At 62.6% G+C, this 18,516-nt stretch overlaps 1 protein-coding gene and 1 long non-coding RNA gene across 8 annotated transcripts in view; one reads left to right on the top strand and one right to left on the bottom strand.

Moving 5' to 3' along the window:
* Window positions 1-12,964, top strand: part of MEGF6 (multiple EGF like domains 6) — an 86,648-nt gene extending 73,684 nt beyond the window's left edge. For 5 of the 7 annotated variants that reach the window (XM_026005143.2, XM_072731083.1, XM_072731085.1 and 2 more), the window contains 22 exons: window positions 445-579; window positions 663-797; window positions 3,272-3,397; window positions 3,959-4,090; window positions 4,182-4,310; window positions 4,407-4,538; window positions 5,081-5,209; window positions 5,289-5,417; window positions 5,700-5,828; window positions 6,211-6,339; window positions 6,625-6,753; window positions 6,996-7,124; window positions 7,243-7,371; window positions 7,527-7,658; window positions 7,790-7,918; window positions 8,215-8,343; window positions 9,305-9,433; window positions 9,614-9,742; window positions 10,008-10,136; window positions 10,227-10,355; window positions 10,921-11,049; window positions 12,318-12,964. In XM_026005143.2, the coding sequence (XP_025860928.2) occupies window positions 445-579; window positions 663-797; window positions 3,272-3,397; window positions 3,959-4,090; window positions 4,182-4,310; window positions 4,407-4,538; window positions 5,081-5,209; window positions 5,289-5,417; window positions 5,700-5,828; window positions 6,211-6,339; window positions 6,625-6,753; window positions 6,996-7,124; window positions 7,243-7,371; window positions 7,527-7,658; window positions 7,790-7,918; window positions 8,215-8,343; window positions 9,305-9,433; window positions 9,614-9,742; window positions 10,008-10,136; window positions 10,227-10,355; window positions 10,921-11,049; window positions 12,318-12,379 (2,789 nt within the window). In that variant the 3' untranslated portion in view covers window positions 12,380-12,964. Of the gene's footprint in view, window positions 1-444; window positions 580-662; window positions 798-3,271; window positions 3,398-3,958; window positions 4,091-4,181; window positions 4,311-4,406; window positions 4,539-5,080; window positions 5,210-5,288; window positions 5,418-5,699; window positions 5,829-6,210; window positions 6,340-6,624; window positions 6,754-6,995; window positions 7,125-7,242; window positions 7,372-7,526; window positions 7,659-7,789; window positions 7,919-8,214; window positions 8,344-9,304; window positions 9,434-9,613; window positions 9,743-9,982; window positions 10,137-10,226; window positions 10,356-10,920; window positions 11,050-12,317 lie in introns of all 7 variants that reach the window. The other 2 variants (XR_011996014.1, XM_072731084.1) reach the window with 2 other exon arrangements.
* A 2,878-nt stretch (window positions 12,965-15,842) lies between these two features.
* Window positions 15,843-16,532, bottom strand: LOC112924712 (uncharacterized). The gene is made up of 2 exons (XR_003235947.2): window positions 16,407-16,532; window positions 15,843-16,020 (listed from the first exon to the last, which is right to left on the bottom strand). It is a non-coding gene; the product is annotated as an uncharacterized lncRNA (long non-coding RNA).
* Window positions 16,533-18,516: the final 1,984 nt, after the last annotated feature.

Below are 18,516 nucleotides of genomic sequence, written 5' to 3'. Positions count from 1 at the left end.
AGCCTTCTAATGCCTCCTGGTCCCAACCAGGCTAATGGGCAGGCAGCAGTGTGGGCAGGGGCAGGCCTCCCTCCCTGGAGCACAGGGTTCCCCTTGGCTCTTGGAATTTCCCAGCAGCAAAGATGAGTCCTGATCCCCAGTAGGGCTGGTGGAGAAAAGGTGGGTGACAATGAACAGATGTTATCTAGGTCCTCTGTACCCTACCTTGTAGAAGGGTCACTTAATGGGGGACGAGGAGGATTCTGAGAGACTCCTGGCTGGGAAGTTGCATGACCCAGGGCAGGTGCCTAGACTCTGCTGGGACCCTGTGTCTCACCTGCAGAACAGGCTCAGTGGCCCCATGCTCTGGACAGCAGTGTCTGGGGCAGGCAGGGCCTCTCCTGTGGGCCCTGGGGGCTGGTACGTGCAAGCAGGCAGACCCCCCTCTTGGTTCTGTGGGTGCAGCCTGTCCGCCGTGGGCCTTTGGGCCAGGCTGCTCTGAGGAGTGCCAGTGTGAGCAGCAGAACACGCTTGCCTGTGACCGGAGAGACGGCAGCTGTTCCTGCAAGGCAGGCTTCCAGGGCGAGTGGTGTCAGGACGGTGAGTGCGGGGTGGTGGGGTGGCCGGGTGGGGGTCCCCAGGCTGGCTGACCCTGCAGGCCCATCTCCTCTCACCCTCTGCAGAGTGTGCGCCAGGCTTCTTTGGGCCAGGGTGCCTGCAGGCGTGCACCTGCCCTCAGGGCGTGGCCTGTGACCCCGTCAGCGGCCAGTGTGAGAAGCAGTGTCCTGCCGGCTACCAGGGGAAGGGCTGCGACCAAGGTCAGTGGCGGGCCCCCACGATGCCCAGGGTCAGGAGGGGTGGGCCCCCAGAAGTGCTCTGACCAGGAGGCTGAGTTCGCTGTGCAGCCTGGTCCCGAGGACGCTTCTACCTGCCTTGGCCCCGTGTGGCTGCACAGTGGTGACTCACATTGGCCTTCCTGTCCCCGGTGTGCTGGTCGGGCCTGCTGAGGCAGGAGTGGGTCTGTGTGCCCAGGGCCTGGCCCAGGGAAGGGGTCGTGCCCCCCAACATTGTTGTCTCCTTACTCACCCCTCCACTCACTAGTGTGCCGGCATCTGGGGTGCTGGCACTTCTTCCTGGTGGGTCTGCGTTTGCGGGATCTGGGAAGCTGCCTGAAATGTAGACTAGGGCTGGAGGTGCAATTTGGGGTGTGGAGCATGGTGCACGCAGTGTGGTGCGTGGTACGTGGAGTGCAGTGTATGGTGTGTGGGGCACGGAACTTGGTGCAGAGCATGGAGCGTGGTGTGTTGTGCGTGGAACGTGGAGCATGAGTAAGGCCCTCCGCATGGCTGCCCTGGTCTGGGGGTGGAGGGAAAGGGTGCAGGATGGTGAGCACGGCTGGAGACTCGGCCCACATTCATACCCCAGGCAGATGTGGGGGGAGGAGCACTCTCAGCAGGAGTCCTGGGGTGGCCCAGCCCCATTCACAGGGTGCAGGCAGCTGGGGACCTCCCATGGCACGAGGTGTGCGCACTGTCCACACCTGTTGACCCCTGGTGTATGGGGACCACCGGACCTGCAGGGTGACTGTTGTGAACATGCCTGGGGACTGACTGTCTCGACCTCCCCCTAGCCTTGGCCTGTCCCCTATAGGCAATGAGGAGGGGCCCTGGGGCCCCAGTCTGAGCCAAGGGGTCTGTGTCTCCCTCTGCACCCAGGCCACATCCCTCCAGAGTGTGGTCCTGGAGATCACAGCGATGGGCCCCTGCAGGGCTCTTGGGTCCCAGGGGTCTAGGAGAGGAGTGTGGGGTGCTGGGAACCCAACCTAGACACCCCCCAGCCCCACGTGCAGCACAAGGGGCTCCATGGTGTCTGGTGCCCTTCAGCACCTGCTTTCCTGTCTTCCTGTCCGGATCCCTGACCCTTCTCTGGGCTTCCCCTCGATCCCAGTGGACACTCAGGAGTGCTTGTGCACATGAGCCCATGGGCACACGGGTACCTGCTCCCCATCCTGCAGCGACCAGGAGGTCTCCCTGGAGAAGCAGCCGTCCTGCCCACCGCCACCCTGCCCTGCTGGTCTACTTTCTCTCATTTCTCCTGTTTTCTGGGCAGTCCCCTGTGCCCTGAGGATGCCCCCCAGGAAACGCTATACGTGGTCTTCTAGGAACGATGGGCTCCCCACTGTTGTCTGGTCTGCAAAGATTTACAGCCCAAATGCTTGTCTGCCAGGCTCCCTGCAGCCCGACGGGACCACTTCAGCTGATGCTGTGAGGGCTTCCGTTCCCTGGTCCCCTGTGGGGAAGCCTGTGGGCACCTCCCATTCTGCGGGTCCTGTAGACGCTGTGGACCCTGTGGAGGCTGGCGGGTGCCCGTGGGTGATGTGCCCTCAGGACGGGGTTCACTAGGCTGTGCCCTCTTCCCTGGAGCCCCTTTGCCCGCCGTGGAAAGCCCCCAGGCTGGGACTCCACCCATCCCGCTGACACTCCTCCCCAGGGCACCGTGTGTTCCCCCCACACCCCCAGGAGTGCTCTGCTTAGCGGCTCCGTGTCTGTGTCTGCCTTCCTGGGCCTGTAAGAGCTTTCCTGGCAGCTCAAGTGGAGGAGCTGCAGGGCTTCCCAGGGTTACTGGGATTGGTGGGCTGTGGGAGAGGTTGCACCCAGGCTGGTCAGGGGCTCCCAGCACCAGGGGTTCGGCACGTCCTCAGGGGGGACACAAGGGTCCTGGCACCCACATTCTTTGCTGTGGCCCTGCTGTGGGCACAGAGCACCCCAGCCAGTGCTCAGGAGGCCCTCACTCCTTGGTCTCTGCTCTTACCTGGGGTCTTGCCGAGCAGAGGTGTGGGGGACCCAGTACTCTAGGAGGCCCCCGCCCGATGCCCATGACAGCCTCCAACCTGCTGGGAGAGGGCCACTGAGGGTAAAGTGGTGTATGCAGACCCCCACCCCATCCCATCCCATGCTCTTTGGAGATCTGAGACCAAGGGACCAGACTTGTCCTGGGTGACCTGGCAGGGTGGGGACAGTGGTGCCTGCAGGCTATGCCAGGGAGGGGGAAGGAAAGAGGCAGAGCTGCCTCCAGCTTGCTCCAGTGCCCTCCAGGATGGCCCCGTGGTGCTGGGTGCCCGCAGAGTCTGCTCAGCACCCCTCCCTTCCATGCACCATCAGCCCAAGCAGGCCCCTCCTGGCTGTGTGCTCCCGTGGTTGCCCAGGGGACCCTGGCTGTGCCCAGCAGCCCCGCTGGGGCAGGGGGCAGCTCCACAAGCAGGTGGCTGAGGCTTTCTCATTCTTTCTGGCAGAGTGCCCAGCAGGGACGTTCGGTGTGAACTGCTCTGGCTCCTGTTACTGTGGGGGGGCCCCCTGCGACCGGGTTACGGGGCAGTGCCTGTGCCCTCCAGGGAAAACTGGGGATGACTGTGGGGCAGGTGAGTGGCAGCAGTGTCCTGCGATACCCCCTACCTCCCCTGCCATTTGACTCTGGGTGGTCCCAATCCTGGACCAAGTTTGGGGACCCCAGCCTGGACCACGATTGGTCCTGCAGACCCCAGGCCTGTCCTTAACAGCTGGGAGCCCACACCAAACCACCCTTGGGTCTGGGCTGGGGAGTCTGTGCTGACCTGGGTGGCCACACCCCATTGAGGGGTGCACGGGGAACCTGTCAGCTGGGGTGTCAGGTTGGCCAGCAGAGCCCCTAGCCCTCCCTGGGGGCTGTGGTTTGCCCTCCAGGCTGCCTGCCCACCACATGGGCATCTCCCATCCCGTGATGGGCTTCCTGTTTTGCTTTCTGAGCTGTCCCAGAGCAAGGACTCATCTTCTGGGGGTGGTGCTCTGCAGCCTGCAGCCCATGAAAGTTGGGAGCTCCCATGACCCCCCTCTTCCTCCCCTGGGCCAGCTTAGTTGGCAGCAGCAGTTCCCAGTCCTAGGCTATGATGGAGGCCCTGGGATGGGGCAGGAGACTGACTGCCTGTGGGGTGGGGGGTGCCTAGATTGTCCCGAGGGCCGCTGGGGGCTCGGCTGCCAGGAGATCTGCCCAGCGTGTGAGCATGGAGCTGCCTGTGAGCCTGGGACTGGAGCCTGCCTGTGCCGCCCCGGCTACGTGGGCAGCCGCTGCCAGGACAGTGAGTATGGTGTCCCCCAACCTGCAGTACAGTCAGCCCTTCGCCTGTGCCCTCAGCCGCCCCTCCGCACTTACACTCCCTGGTCCCGCAGCGTGCCCAGCAGGCTGGTTTGGGCCTGGCTGCCAGATGAGATGTTCCTGCGCCAATGATGGGCTCTGCCACCCAGTCACTGGGCGTTGCAGCTGTGCCCCTGGATGGACCGGCCTCAGCTGCCAGAGAGGTAGGTGGCACAGAGTGTGGGGGCTGGGGGCCTGGCCTGGCCACGGTGCCCACGTCTCTGCTGGGCCCGGGAAGGCTGACGTGGGCTGTGTTGCAGCCTGTGACGGCGGGCGCTGGGGACCTGACTGCAGCCACCCCTGCACCTGCAGCCCAGGCCACGGGAGTTGTGACGCAGTCAGTGGCCTGTGTGTGTGTGAGGCCGGCTACACAGGCCGTCGGTGTGAACAGCGTGAGTCCTGGCCCACCCACAGCCATGCTCCCACACAGGGCATGCATATACACGCACCCATGCACATATGTGCCGGGGTCCTGGTCCTGCCCTTCTGTCCACGGTATGGGCAGGGGCTCCTCCCCTGAGCTCCCTCAGCTCCCTTGTCCCGCTAGGCCCAGCTCCCAGCCCCTGCCCTCCCCCCCAGCCTATCTGAGCCTGTCAGGTGCACCCGGAGCAGCAGGCAGGGAGAGCAGGGAGCAGGTCCCTGGAGGGGGGCAGGGTTGAGGGCCGTGACCTTCTGTGTATGCCTCCCGCCCTCCCCTGGGGCAGGGGTTCCTAGTGTCAGCTCCAAGGGTCATGCCTGGGGGGTCCTACCTCCCCACAGTGGGGGGGCCTCAATCCTTAGCCAGGCAAGGAGGAGGTTGAGGCAGGTGGGTGAGCCCCCCTGCCCTAGGACTGCCCTACAGACCCATCCCCCAGCTCAGATGGTGGAGGCGCAGGCGGGTCCGTGTCAGTCTCACCCTCTCCAGCTGATGGTGGGCCGGGGTTGTGTGTCTCAGGGTGTCCCCAGGGCCACTTTGGGCCGGGCTGTGGGCGGCAGTGCCAGTGTGAGCATGGGGCGGCCTGTGACCACGTCAGCGGGGCTTGCACCTGCCCGGCCGGCTGGAGGGGAGCCCTCTGTGAACGCGGTGAGCTGGGGCATGTGCCAGGGCTGGTGGGCAGACCCCATCACCCTGGCCATCTCCCATCACCGCCTGCTCTCTGCAGCCTGCCCCGCGGGCTTCTTCGGCCTGGATTGCCGCAGTGTCTGTGACTGTGCCGCTGGAGCCCCCTGTGACTCTGTGAGCGGCTCCTGCCTCTGCCCTGCTGGCCGCCAAGGTCCCCGCTGTGACCAGGGTGCGTGAGGCCCAGGTGGCCCTGAGAGCTCTGGGAGAGGGGCCAGGGCCACTGTGCCAGGCTCACTTCTGGGGCCTCCTCCCGGGTTCTGAAGCTACCAGGTGGCCACTTTGGAAACGCTGCTTTGCTCACAACATGCCAGCATGTTGGTCCCTCTATGTGGCCGCCATGAGGGGTGCCCAGGCTGGAGGGAAGGGAAGATTGCCCAGCTGCCCCAGATCTACCGCAACCCCTCCCGGGGGGCTGACCTCCAGACCCCTGACCTTCCCCTCCCTCTTGCAGCCTGCCCTGCCCACACCTTTGGGCACAACTGCAGCCAGACCTGCTCCTGCTTTAATGGGGCCTCCTGCGACCCTGTCCATGGACAGTGCCACTGTGGCCCTGGCTGGATGGGTCCCACCTGCCTGGAAGGTAAGCCCCCATCACCGAGGAGGGAGTCTTTTAGGAGCAAAGGACCCACCCCAGCAGCCTGGGACCAGGGATTGTGTCTGCCTCTCTGTGGGCCACACAGGGTCACATGGGTGTGGGGTGACATGGGTCTCACAAGGACTGATGGGCAAGGAGGGCCTGTGGCACACCCCCTCACAGGGCCCCTGGCACCAGAGGATGGGCAGGAAGGTGGTGAGGTCAGTGGCCCGGGGTGGCCTGGGGCAGGTGTCTTAGAGCAATTCTCCCCACAAAGTCTGGTGTTGGGTTTTGGGGTGGACTGGAACATGCAGAACCTCTGGGCAGAGGTGTCGGGCCCGCTGCGTCCAGCTGCAGGGGTGCTGCATGTGCTCCCTTCCTCCCCTAGCCTGCCCCACGGGCTCATACGGCCAGAACTGTCAGCACACCTGCCTCTGCCAGCACGGAGGCACCTGTGACCCTGTCTCAGGCCACTGCACGTGCCCGGAGGGCTGGACTGGGCTGGCCTGCGAGGAGGGTGAGCACGGGGCAGGAGGAGGAGGGGGTGGGGGAGCCCCGGGGCCAGGGTTGGGTGCCCCGAAGTATCCTGGCACACCCCCACCCTCTGTGGGCAAAGATGGCTTTCTCCCGGTGGGGGTGGCATCCTGGCTGTGGCCACAGGTCTGTGGTGTGACCAACGCAGGCCCCTCTCTTCAACGACACGGGGCCCAAGGGTCTGGGTGGAAGAAGCATGGCGGGGCGGAGGTGCTGGTCTCCTTGGCCATGAGGGCGTATAGCACTCCTGGGGTGCCCTGCCCTGCAGAGTGCCTCCCTGGACGCTTCGGAGCCGGCTGCAAGCACAGTTGCAGGTGTCTCAACGGTGGCGACTGTGACCGGCATTCAGGCCGCTGCCTCTGCCCAGCTGGCTGGACCGGGGACCAGTGTCAGAGCCGTGAGTGGGCAGGGTTGGGAGCTGGAGGCGAGGGGAAGGCCAGGAGGCCCCTCTGGGCCCGTCGGGGGGTGGCCTCAGCCTTGCTCCAGGGTGGAGGGCCCCGTGAGGTGGTCACTTGGCAGGTGGGGGCAGGGGCTACCATCCGAGCTCCCAGGGTCCCCTGTGGGGGGCTGGGGGGGGTTTGGCCCTGCTTGAACCCCCACAGCAGGACTCAACCCTCTGCCTTGTCTCACCCACCCCAGCCTGTGCTGACGGTACGTTTGGGGCACGCTGTGAGGAGCACTGTACCTGCCGGCGGGGGGCCACCTGCCACCATGTCACGGGGGCCTGCCTCTGCCCCCCAGGATGGAGAGGTTCGCGGTGTGAGAACGGTGAGCCCCTCGGCTCCGCCAGCTCCCATGGGACTGACTGCTCGGGTGGAGGGGGGTTCCCTCCAGGCTGCACTGGCCCCAGGGCTCCCCACCACCCCCTGCACGTGGCTTCCTGCAGCCTGCCCGCACGGCTGGTTTGGAGAGGCCTGTGCCCAGCGCTGCCAGTGCCCACCCGGCGCCGCCTGCCACCACATCACTGGGGAGTGTCGTTGTCCACGAGGCTTCACAGGGCCTGGTTGTGAGCAGGGTAGGTGACCCCACCTGGGGAGGGGACAGAGTGGCTGGTAACTGAGGCTGCAGGGACCCCCGAGCCGCACCGAAACCTTCACCCCCAGGAGGGGGCCGTGCGGTGGGCAGCGTTCCTGAGCTAGGCCAGGATTGACCTCTGCCGCCTGCACCCAGCCTGCCCCCCCGGCACCTTTGGGGAGAGCTGTGGGCAGAAGTGCCATTGTCCCGGTGAGAACCAGGCCTGCCACCCTGCCCTGGGCACGTGTGTGTGTGCCGCCGGCTACCACGGCTCCGGCTGCCGGCAACGTGAGTGCTGCCCTGCCTCTTCCCTGGCTGTCCTCAGAGGGGCTGCTCAGCTGGGGTGTGTGGGGGGGCACCGGGGGCTGTGTGCCCTAGGGGGCGAGGCCCAGCCTCTGGCAACACCCCTATCCCTGCAGGGTGCCCCCCTGGGCGCTTCGGGCCTGGCTGTGAGCAGCCATGTGGGTGTCTCAACGGGGGCTCCTGTGATGCGGCCACTGGGGCCTGCCTCTGCCCTGCTGGGTTCCTGGGGGCCGACTGCAGTCTGCGTGAGTGGCCGGGGAGAGGGCTGCATGGATGGGGAGGGAGAGGGTGGCAGCTCCCCGCACCTCGGTGCTCAGGGCCCCCCAGCCTGTAGGGAGGATAGCCCCCCGACCAGACCATCTGTGTCCCTGATCCTCCTGCTGGGCCTGTGTCAGGCTGGGCTAAAGTAGGGGGGGTGTCAGTGTGACCTCAGTGATCCTGCCGGCCAGCTCTGGCCCCTCTGCCTCCCCGCCGCTGGCCATGCCCTGCAGAGGGAAGGGGACCTGGCAGCAGTGGCCACCCTCCTGTCCCCTCCCGGCAGCCTGTCCACAGGGCCACTTCGGCCCCGGCTGTGCGCACGTGTGCAGGTGTGGGCAGGCCGTAACCTGTGACCCCGTGACCGGCAGCTGCGCCTGCCCCCCAGGAACGACTGGCACCCACTGTGAGCATGGTGAGTGCCCACGTGGCCCCCCCTTCTGCATGTCACAGATGTTGCTGGATCAGCCCTGGGGAGGGGCGCCGGTGGGGTGAAGCCGAGGGTCCCCTGATGGGAGCCAGGCCCTAGAGCCGGGTGGTGCCGTCACATGAACACTCTTTGTCAATCCCCTCAAGTGGCTGGTGGGGGCTGAACAGGTTCCAACCCGGAGCCTTCTAGTGGGAGGGCCCAGTGGCTATTTTGTCTGAGGACAGGTGGGCTCCCTGGCTCATGTGCCCGTGGCACAGGGTCCTGCTGGCCCTTCCTGCTGGGCCCCCAGGTGGAGGGCAGCCTGGAGCACAGGGCCTAGTGGAGAACAGGGGTGCCCCAGGAGCAGTCATGGGCCTCCCACCTATGATGGCACCCCGGCCCCCATGGCCACAGCTATGGCCCTGTGGCCTGGCTCCCATACCCTGGTGGATAGAGCGCTGTGCCATCCTATGGTTCTTATCAAGGGTCAGTGACCACACCCCTCCCTAATTCTTAGCTAGTGGCAGCAGTCATAAGCCCTGTGTCCTGGCAGCAGCTAGACCACATCCCTCCCTCCAGGGAAGTATGGCAGCTGCAGGCCAATCAGATTACAATCAGGGGCCGCGTGCAGTGCCTGGCAGCCCAGCTGCCTCAGCTTGGAGGATGCACCAGTGCAGAGGGCCACCACCTCCAGGAAGGCTTCCCTAACCCGCTCCTGCCACCTGGGCAGGCACTCCCTGCCCCTCCTTGGCGCTCAGGGAGGCCTTGTGTTTGCCGAGAAGATGGATGGATGGGCAGGGCACAGCTGGTGTCCCTCCCTGGCATGTGTGTGTCTGAGGGCAGAGACTGGCCCCAGGAGGCCCCGGGAAGGGTTTGTGGAATGAAGGCCAGATGTGGTGGGGACGTGTCTCCAGAGTGTGTCCAGCCCTGGGCAGAGCTCTGAGCGCTGCTGGACTTCTGCCCCCAGGCTGCCCTCAGAACCGGTTTGGGGTGAACTGTGAGCGCGTGTGCTCCTGCAGAAACGGGGGCCTGTGCCATGCCTCCGACGGCAGCTGCTCCTGTGGCCTAGGCTGGACAGGGCCAAACTGCGAGCAGGGTGAGTGTGCGGGCCCGCCGACAGGGCCGTGTCCCATCCCTGAGCCAGCTGGAGGGTCGGGGCCTATGGGGACAGGAGGGCTGCCGGGGGCTGGGCAGGGCCCCAAGGTCACCTGAATCAGGCTAGTTCCCCGGGGGCTGTCCCTCGGGCCCCCTGCTCTACCTGCTGGCTCTCCCCCAGCCTGCCCTCCTGGTCACTACGGTGCTGCCTGCCATCTGGAGTGCTCTTGCCAAAACAACGGCACATGTGAGCCCACCACGGGTGCCTGCCGCTGTGGCCCTGGCTTCTACGGCCAGGCCTGCCAGCATGGTGAGTCCTGGGGTGGGGAGGCCGCTGGCCCTGTCCCTCCCCGTGGTGGCTGGTGAGCTAAGGCCTGACCCCGCTTACTGTGGGACTCCCAGGCCAGAGGCGCTGGGCTTGGGTCACAGGAGAGCATGTGGACCTCCCTCCTGACCCTCAGCCATGATGGCGGGCCGGGCCTAGGTGGAGAGAGGGGGAGCACAAGCCTCTGAACCAGGTCCTTTGCTCACCCTGCGTGAACGGACATAGGGGCTCTAACTGCAGTGTCCTTCAGCCTGTCCCCCCGGCTTCCATGGGGCTGGCTGCCGGGCAGCGTGTGAGTGTCAGCATGGAGCGTCCTGCGACCCGGTCAGCGGCCAGTGTGTCTGCCCTGCTGGCTTCTACGGCCAGCTCTGTGAGAAGGGTGAGTGCCCACTGCTCCCACGTGCTCCCCTGGCCCTGTCCAGTTGGGCATGGGACAGGAGGGGACACGGACTCTGCTGCCCCCCTGCAGGGTGTGAACCAGGCTCCTTCGGAGAGGGTTGCCGTGAGCACTGTGACTGTGAGATGGGGGCAGCCTGCGACCCCATCACCGGCCAGTGTCTTTGTCCCCCAGGGCGCACAGGGGCCACCTGTGACCTTGGTGAGTCTGGGTCCCGCTTGGCAGGGCACGGGGGTGGGCCTCAGCGGGTGTGTGAGCATTGCTTGTGTAAGGGGGAGCCTCAGCTGTGTTCTGGCTGGGGCACTGTGCCCCCTGTGCCCATCCTGTCCCTCTGCAGGGGGTGCCCAGCACGCAGCTCCTGCTCAGAGTTGTCAAGGCCACATGCTGCTCTCTGGCCAGGATGGGGGCACAGTGAGGTGGGAGGGGTGCCCTCCCAAGCTGCCAGCCTGCCTGGGCATAGGAGGGACTGTCTGGCACAGGCTGCGTATGCAACCTCATGGCTGACCTTATGGTTGTGTGTTGCTTGACCCGGGGAGGAGTGTCCCTGGCTGCCGGGCCCCCTTTGCCAGCCCCTGGGGCTGGGCAGGGACATGGGGTGATGATGCCGGGCAGGTGCTTTCCCACATGGGAGCTCACACAGGGCAGGCAAAGTGAGGCCCGAGAGGCCTGTGCTCCCTTGCACCCCTGCACAGAGGGCCTGGGGTCCCCTGGTGGGGGCAGGCAGGACTGGCACTCAGGCCCGTCTCTCCCTCTCCCTTCACCTTAGACTGCAGACCTGGCTTCTTCGGGCCGGGCTGTGCCCTGCGCTGTAGCTGTGGGGGTGGCGCTGCCTGTGACCCGGTCAGTGGGCAGTGCCGCTGCATGGATGGCTACATGGGCCCCACCTGCCAGCAAGGTGAGCCAGGTTTCCAAGGGGGAGGTGGGAGGATGACATGCTCGCTATTTCTGCCCCCTACACACATCGGGATGGCCAGGGCAGGACAGCTGGCGAGAGTGTTGCCATCCCTGCACAGTCGGTGCCCGTGGCTTCTTGCAGGGGAGGCGGGGACCTCGCAGCTGCTGAATGGTGGGGCAAGGTTGTGCCACACCAGCAACCCCCAGCAGCCCTCTGCTCCCGTGTAGGTGGGCTCTGACCCAGCCCTGCACGCATACTCACCCCTGTGTGTGCACGCCAGCACCTGCCCGTCCCCCATCCCCCTGGGTGGTGGGGGCAGGTGTAGTGACGGCACCTTGGGCTCTCAGCCCTCACGGCCTGGGGGGGGAACATGCATCTGCATGCCAAGCTTGGGGGGGTGCCCTGGAGTCCCCCGGTCAGCTTGCCGAGGCCCGACCTGGACAGGACACGTCTGCTGAGAGAGTTGGGTCTGGGGCCGGTGAGGACGGCTCTATAGACAGTGGGGATTCCAGACAGGTCCACAGCCTGGGAACCTCAAGTGTGGGCTGACATGTGTGTGTGTTTTTGAGCCTCTGGGAGGCAGCTCAAGACTGTTAGGGGCCATAGGGCGGCAGTGGGGGGATCTCACTCTGGCAGTGGAGGCCTGGCTGGGGCTGCCCATGGCGGCACCTGGTGGTCATCTGTGGTACTGCGCCCCAGGCCCTGGGTGGTCCTGACCTCAGGGATTGCAGCTGGGGTCTGCGACCTGGGTCACCCCTGAGGCTGTGCTGGTTTGGAGTCCTGGGCCCTGCCCCCTGCTCCCTGCCCTGAAGCTGACTGTCTGGCTTCTAGTAAAGCACCTCCCAGCCCATCATGCTGCTGGGCTGGGGGGACTGGGAGCTTTCATTTGGGGAGGAGGAGAGGCCCCCCCTTTGTATATTTGCATAGGAGGGAGGGGGAGGCTTTGCTGAGAGGGCCTGTGAGCCTAGGGGGAGAGTGGTGTTTGCATCTGGTGGCCTCGCTGGCCTGTGACCAGCAGACTGAGCCCAGAGGAGGGAGGAGGATTGTGCTCTCATATAACGTGGGTCCCACAAGGCAGCCAGCGATCCAGAGCCTGGACCTCAGAGATGAGGCCGGCGAAAGCTGGGGAGGAAGTGGGGCCATCTCCCCTCCATTGGGCTGGAGCTGGAGGGGCAGGAGGGGACACGTGAGTGTGAGCCCAGAACTCTGGCAGCTTCAAAACGTCCACCTGCCCTGGAGCTGACCTTCTTTCCCCCTGTCCCCTACAGTGGCCTCACAACCAGCTCATGGACCAGCACTCAGGCTCAGCAGCGGGGCAGAGAAACACTAGCTCAGAGGCAGCCCCCAGCAGGCCCGTCTTCTAAGTACCTTGGTGATGACTGAGGAGGGGTGCCCGTGGGCCAGGACTTCAACCCCAGCCTTATCTTCTGGGGCTATGCCCAGCCCTGCGGCCTCTCACTGGGCAAGGATCAGCTGGCCATGGGGAGGGAGGCCCTGCCTGGCCTAGCTTAAGGGGCCCAGGCTCGTGCCAGGCCTCGGGCTGCACAGCCACACAGCTGCGCGGGCCGCATGTGCTGATGAAGCCGGCCACCCACCCCTTGCCCCCTGCCCTCCCGTCCCCGCACCGACCCCTCCACAGCCCTGGGTCAGGACCCAGGGTCCTTGGGGACAGCTATAGGCAGGGGGCAGTTCTTCTGGTGCTAGGCCCTGGGACCCTTGCGCTCAGCCTGTTTCCTTGGAATTGCAGCCGCTGTATTTATGTAAAAGTATTTATGGGCAGCTGGCCACCCCCATGCACCCCGGGCACTGCCCGTCCCAGGAAACGCCGCTGCGGGACTTTGGGGCATGCAGGGCCTCTGGGTGGCAGGCTCTGTACATGTGAAACCCAGAAACTTAAGAAAGAAGCCACCACTTCCTTGTGGCCTGTGTGTCCATTGCTTTGGGCTCCTTGCACCGGCCCTCCCAAGTGTGCCAGCCTGTGTGTTTGGACAGGAACCTCTCCCAGACCAGGGGGGCCCCACAGGCACCTGGCCCCTCCCTGGGGATGGAGGTTGCGCATGAGGAGAGATGGCATTTGTCCTGGTTTCTGGTGCTCTAGAGGGGCCTGCAGAGGGGCTGGTCTGGGAGGGAGTATGGCCCCATGGGGAGGGGCTGGCCTGAGGGCAGTGGTGATGGGGGGGCAACATGGTACCCCCCTCCTGTCTTCAGGGTGGAAACAGCAGAGGGGGGTGAAGAGCGTCCCAGGGGCAGGGTGACCAGTGGGCTGGGTTGGACCCAGATGGCCACACCAGGCACTTAGGGTCTGGGCGGTAGTCCCATGTGTCCACCACGTCTACACCAGCCCAGCTAGTGGATACCCTCAAGGCAGAGGATCTCAGGGAGGAAAATAAGGAGGATTCTAGTAGCTGCAGCCCCTCAAATAGACGAGGGAACAGCCTGTGGCAGAAAAAGCCAAGTTAGTGCGCTGTAGTGTCAAGGGTTTCAGATAAGTGTAGTGAATGCCCCAGGAAGAGACACGGAGCCAGGCTGCAGGACAAGAGAGCCAGGCTGCTGAAGAAGCAGTTTCAGGAGCTGCAGTGATGAGGGCCCGGGAGGGAGCTGTGGGGCGCGGCCTGGCGCTGCCTGGACAGCAGGCTCTCTGGTCTTGGCCATGGTGCTGGGTGGGGGATGGGGGTGCGAGCTGCTGGGGGGGGGTGTGCAGCTGGGGTGGGGGGCTTAGTCCCTAGTGCACTGTTGGGAGGCTCGGAGGGAGAGGACGCCACAGGAGGTTAATGGAAATGAATGAAGGGAGATCCGTCTAATTGAAGCTCTGGAGCAAGAAAAACATTGAGGTGAAGCCACCAGGTCTCAGGGCAGGTGAATGGTCTCAGGCAGAAGGTGAATGGTCTCAGACTGAAGGAATGCAACACCGTAGAACAGAAATAAAAAAGCCACGATCTAAAGAACTTTCAGGAAATCACCAGCAAGGAGAAATCCTAGAGCACCCAGGAAAGGAGAACAGAAATCTGTGTGGCATCAGACTTCACAGCGAAACCCTGGGAACCAGGACCCCGATGTTCTGTTGTCACAGTGCTAAAGAAAAAGTTTTGAAAGTTGACATGTGTATGTGCTGTTGAAGTATCTGAAAAATAAAACCCGGTTCCTCTCGGGGTTTAACCCTCCAGAGCCAGACCTGGAGACGGACCCAGAGGATGCTCTCCAGCAAGGAGAGAGAGAACCCCAGCAGGTGTGCTGAGAGATTCCCCAGGATGTCTCCTGCATCACCTTGTCCCAGAGAGAACCAAATATTCACAGTGACCACGAGCGTGCAGGGCAGGGGTGGAGAGAGTGTGCTGGGTCCCTCCCTCTGGCGAGGGGCCGACAGACCATGGACAGTCGCGCTGGCAAGGCGAGTAGGCCTGTGTGCAGACATGTCCTACTAAGACAGGTGTCCTCCTGCAAGGACAGGACGGGTAGCCTTTCAGCCACTTGCAGGACGGCCTCGCTCCAGTGGAAGGAGGAAGAATGGAGCAGAGTGAGAAAGTACATCAGTAAAGCCCACAAATGGGTACAAGGGACGCTCAAAACGCAGACGCGTCTAATGCAGCTGAACAGGATTTTCACTGTTAAAGACTTCCCTAGAGGGATGGACGTGGAAGCCTACAGAGTCCATCAAAAGCTGGGGTGGGAGTTTTAATGTTTCGGGCTGAAAAGCGTAATGAGAAGTGGTTGTGTATAAATCCACGCACGGATGTATGCACGTTAACAGCGGAGGCTTGGAAATCCATAGAACTGACGCTATAAGAGCTCAAATGAACTTTGCCAACTGGAGATTTTAACGTGTTCTTAAAAAAAAAAACCCAAAACACACAACCCATAAACAGGTTAAGCAAACAGACGCAAGCAGTGATAAAACTTTAGTAGGATTTAACACAGATGGTTTATACGTATCTATGCTCATATTCACGCATTTGTTATATTCTATGCATAGAATTCGTATCTATTTAAACTTCACACAGATGGAGAATGATCCACATAAAAGTCGAAATTCCTCTGAAAATGAGTAAGGAAGAAAAGTAGCGAGATGGATGATTTTTCTGAACACAGAGAAGATACAAGAGGAAGAATTAATACACAAACATGACAGAGATATAAAAGTTATATGAGTGACCACATACCAGTAACTTGGCTTTTTTTTTTTTTTTTTTTTTTTAATGGGCAGGTTTTGAGGGAAAATACGAAACGCCAGGATTGGTGTTGGTAGAAATGAAAAAAACTTGAATAAACTAAATAAATAAATGCAAATAGGACCTGGAGCCGGTCACCACCCACAGGAGTGCCTGAGACATCGGCTGGTATGGGTGCTTGTGCCACAGTTTCCAGACACGGTGAAGCCGTTTAATAGGAATTATGTTGGAAACCCTACAAGCAGGAAAAGCGGCTCATCCTCATTTCATGAGGCTGGTATAACCTTGTTCTAAAATCAGGTGAGGACAGTACAAGGAGACGAGATTACAGACTCCTTATGTGTATGCAGAAATCCTAATTCTAGATATTAGCTGCACAAAAATATTTTTTAAGGATGTATTTATTAGTGTGTGGGTGAGCAAGAGGGGCCAGGGGGAGGGAGAATCATCAAGTGGACTCCCTGCCCAATGTGGGGCTCGACCTCATGACCCCAAGATCACAACCTGAGCTGAAATCAAGAGTTGGATGCTTAACTGACTGAGCCACTCAGTTGCCTCTTCTACTCAAAATTTAAAAAAATATCAGCTTGATCCGGCGGGGATGGAACTCAAGATGCCAGGACAATCTCACGTCACAAAGTGCTTCGATGTATTTGGTAAGACGAGAAATTGGACGATTGTCTGACAGAAGCAGAAAGCGCATTCTATAGAATTCATCCTTTTAGGGTATACATTCTTGGAAGGCCGGGTGGGTATAGACAAGGGCTTCGTGGACAATGGTCGTGTACAAGGATCTCTTGCAAGTCTGGTGGAGAAACCAGGGAGCTCAAGTCTTTGTGAGTGAAGCCACGCGGGCCACCGTGCCCACCCAGCACACCCCTGGGGCCCTGCTGTCTGCTTCCCGTGCCGTCCACCCCCCTAGACTCTGGCTGTCTCCTGCCTCCCACCCCCACCCCAGCAGAGCTCGGCAGTCTCCAGGCCACAAGGTGAGAGCAAGAAACTAGTGTGAGGCTGTCGGAAAGAGAGAACCTGCTGGGGGTGGCCTGGGGGCAGGACTTGAAAAGTCATGGAAGAGCCAGTGGGGCCAGCAGACACGTGAGCCTGACTATAAGAATCAGCAGGGCGTGGGGTGGAGGGGTCGGGGGTGGGGTGTGTGTGAGGAGCATCTGTATCCTATGAAACCTGTAAAACCTGTGAAGGTCAGCAGCGCTTCAGCAGAGGCAGAGGCCAACCAGGAAAGGGCCACGTACGACATCCTTCTCCGCCGCGGCAAGGCCCATTCATGCCTGCGGGTTTATCTCCAAAAGGATGCATGAAGCCCCAAACCAGGAGCCCTGCGAGGGGTAGAGGGCCCCCGTCTGATGTGACCCTAGTCCTAAGAGAGCCCTGTGATGTGCTGGCGGGTGACAGCTGGGGAGAGGGGGTTTGGGATGTCTAACACGGGCCAGGGGCCGATCTCGGGACTGGTGACCGTACCCAAGGGTGATTGATAATGAAGTGTGTGGGATTCATGGACACCCCAAGAAGGTACAGATGGAGATGCCAACCTGCATGCCTAAGCGGCAAGAGCCCGGGGGTCTGAGGGTTCTCGTGCATGGGGCATGGGAGCCTGGGTGCTGCTGGGGCACCACTGTTGTCACCTAGGAGCGCTGGATGCCTTCAGGGCTGCAAGCCCAGCTGCAGTGCCCCCGCCAGCCCCCTACCCTCATCCCCCCGGCCCGGGGCACTCTCGGGAGGTAGGTCCTCCCTGCAGAAAGGGCCCGGGATGTTCTGGAGTGGTTCTAACAGCACTAACACAACACCTTGGTGTCTGTTCCCACTGGGCCCCACCGGGGTGGATGACGTCCTAGGAAGCCCCGATGGCCCTGCAAGCCCACTGCCCCCTGCAGTGGGACCTATTTCCCTGCCTGCAACAGAAGGGGCAGTGCAGCTGGCTGGGAGGTGGGGCTGGGCTGGAGGGCCCCTGGAGACCCCTCCCCAGCATGGTTGGTATGGCAGGGTTCTCCCCAAGACACCCTGGCATCTGGGAGTGGGGGTAGGGGGCAGAAAGGTTGTTTGAGGTCTTAGGACGAGCTTGGCTGGAAGGCAGGTCAGAGCAGCCTCTGCCTGGGAAGGGCCAGGGTCCAGGCTGCCCTGCCCTGCCCTCAGGAAGGGACCCGGGCTGAGCAGAGTCCCCTCAGTCTCAAGTGGGCACTGGTGTTGGGGGAAGCCCTAGCCTTCCTCCCTTCACTGCCCACCCACCTGGGCCCCTCCAGACCTCGAGACAGTTGGGCCCTGTGCTTCTTCTTCTTCTTCTTCTTTTTTTTTTTTTTTTTGTGCTTCTTGATCCCTCTTTGAAGGGTGTCTGTCCTGCTGAGCTGGCCAGCTCTGGCCCTGCCCCGGTGGACCCAGCACCCCCTACCCCCAGCAGCCCTGCATCTGGTGGCAGCCCCTACAGTGTCCTGAACACCCTCCCTCCGGGCTAAGCATTCCTCCTGCATGTTTGGGAACCACTCTGCAGACCCAAGAGGACCCAAGGCTGTGTCCTCAGGTCAGGACAGGAAGGGTGTGGCCCCAGGGCCTCCCAAATCTCCTAAGGAACCTGTGCCTGGCGGAGGACAGGCAGCAGACAGGCCTGCCTCCCTGGGGAGCTAGGGACAGCTAGGGACGGGGTCAGCGGTGAGAGCAAGCAGGTGGACTTCCTTGGGGGAGCTTAGTTCTATGGGGGAGCCAGGCTTCCGCAAAAGTGCCACTCCTGCCTGGCGCGTGCGCGCGCGCACACACACACACACACACACACATGGATGCACATGTGCGTGCACCTGCCTGGCCCTGGCTACCGCTCGCCCCCACCGCAGCTCTGAGAAAAAAGCAGGGAGTTGACCTAGCTCATGGGTGGGGAAGTCCAGGTCCCAGATTCCCACCTGTACGGAAGTACTTCTCCCTGCATAGCTCCTGGGGCTCACCCCTGCGACCGCAGTCCTGACCTGTCCCGTCCCCCCATCATGCAAAGCCCCTGCCCAGGACCACCAGTGCAGCTTGGGCTCTGACCTAGGCCTGGCCCTTCTGACTGCCTGAGGCCCTGGAGGTCACCTTGGTGGTCACTGGGGAGGAGCTGCCCACCCCTCCAGGTACAGATCACCTTCCTTGACCTGATTCGAAGGGTGGGGCTCAGGGCAGCCCCTCCTCCTCCCTCCCTGCTCCTACTGGCTCAGCCCCTCCCCACACCCCCTGTCTCCCCGCCCCACCTGGCCAAGCCCAGGGCTGGGAGGGTCAGAAGGCCGGCCACCCAGTCACCCACTTCTGGCTGGGAGGCAGGAGC

Source organism: Vulpes vulpes, chromosome 12, assembly GCF_048418805.1.
Source record: "Vulpes vulpes isolate BD-2025 chromosome 12, VulVul3, whole genome shotgun sequence".
In the NCBI taxonomy this organism is placed as follows: domain Eukaryota; kingdom Metazoa; phylum Chordata; class Mammalia; order Carnivora; family Canidae; genus Vulpes; species Vulpes vulpes.
The sequence above is the reverse complement of the archived record's forward strand: the minus strand, read 5'-3'. Positions and strand labels throughout refer to the sequence as shown.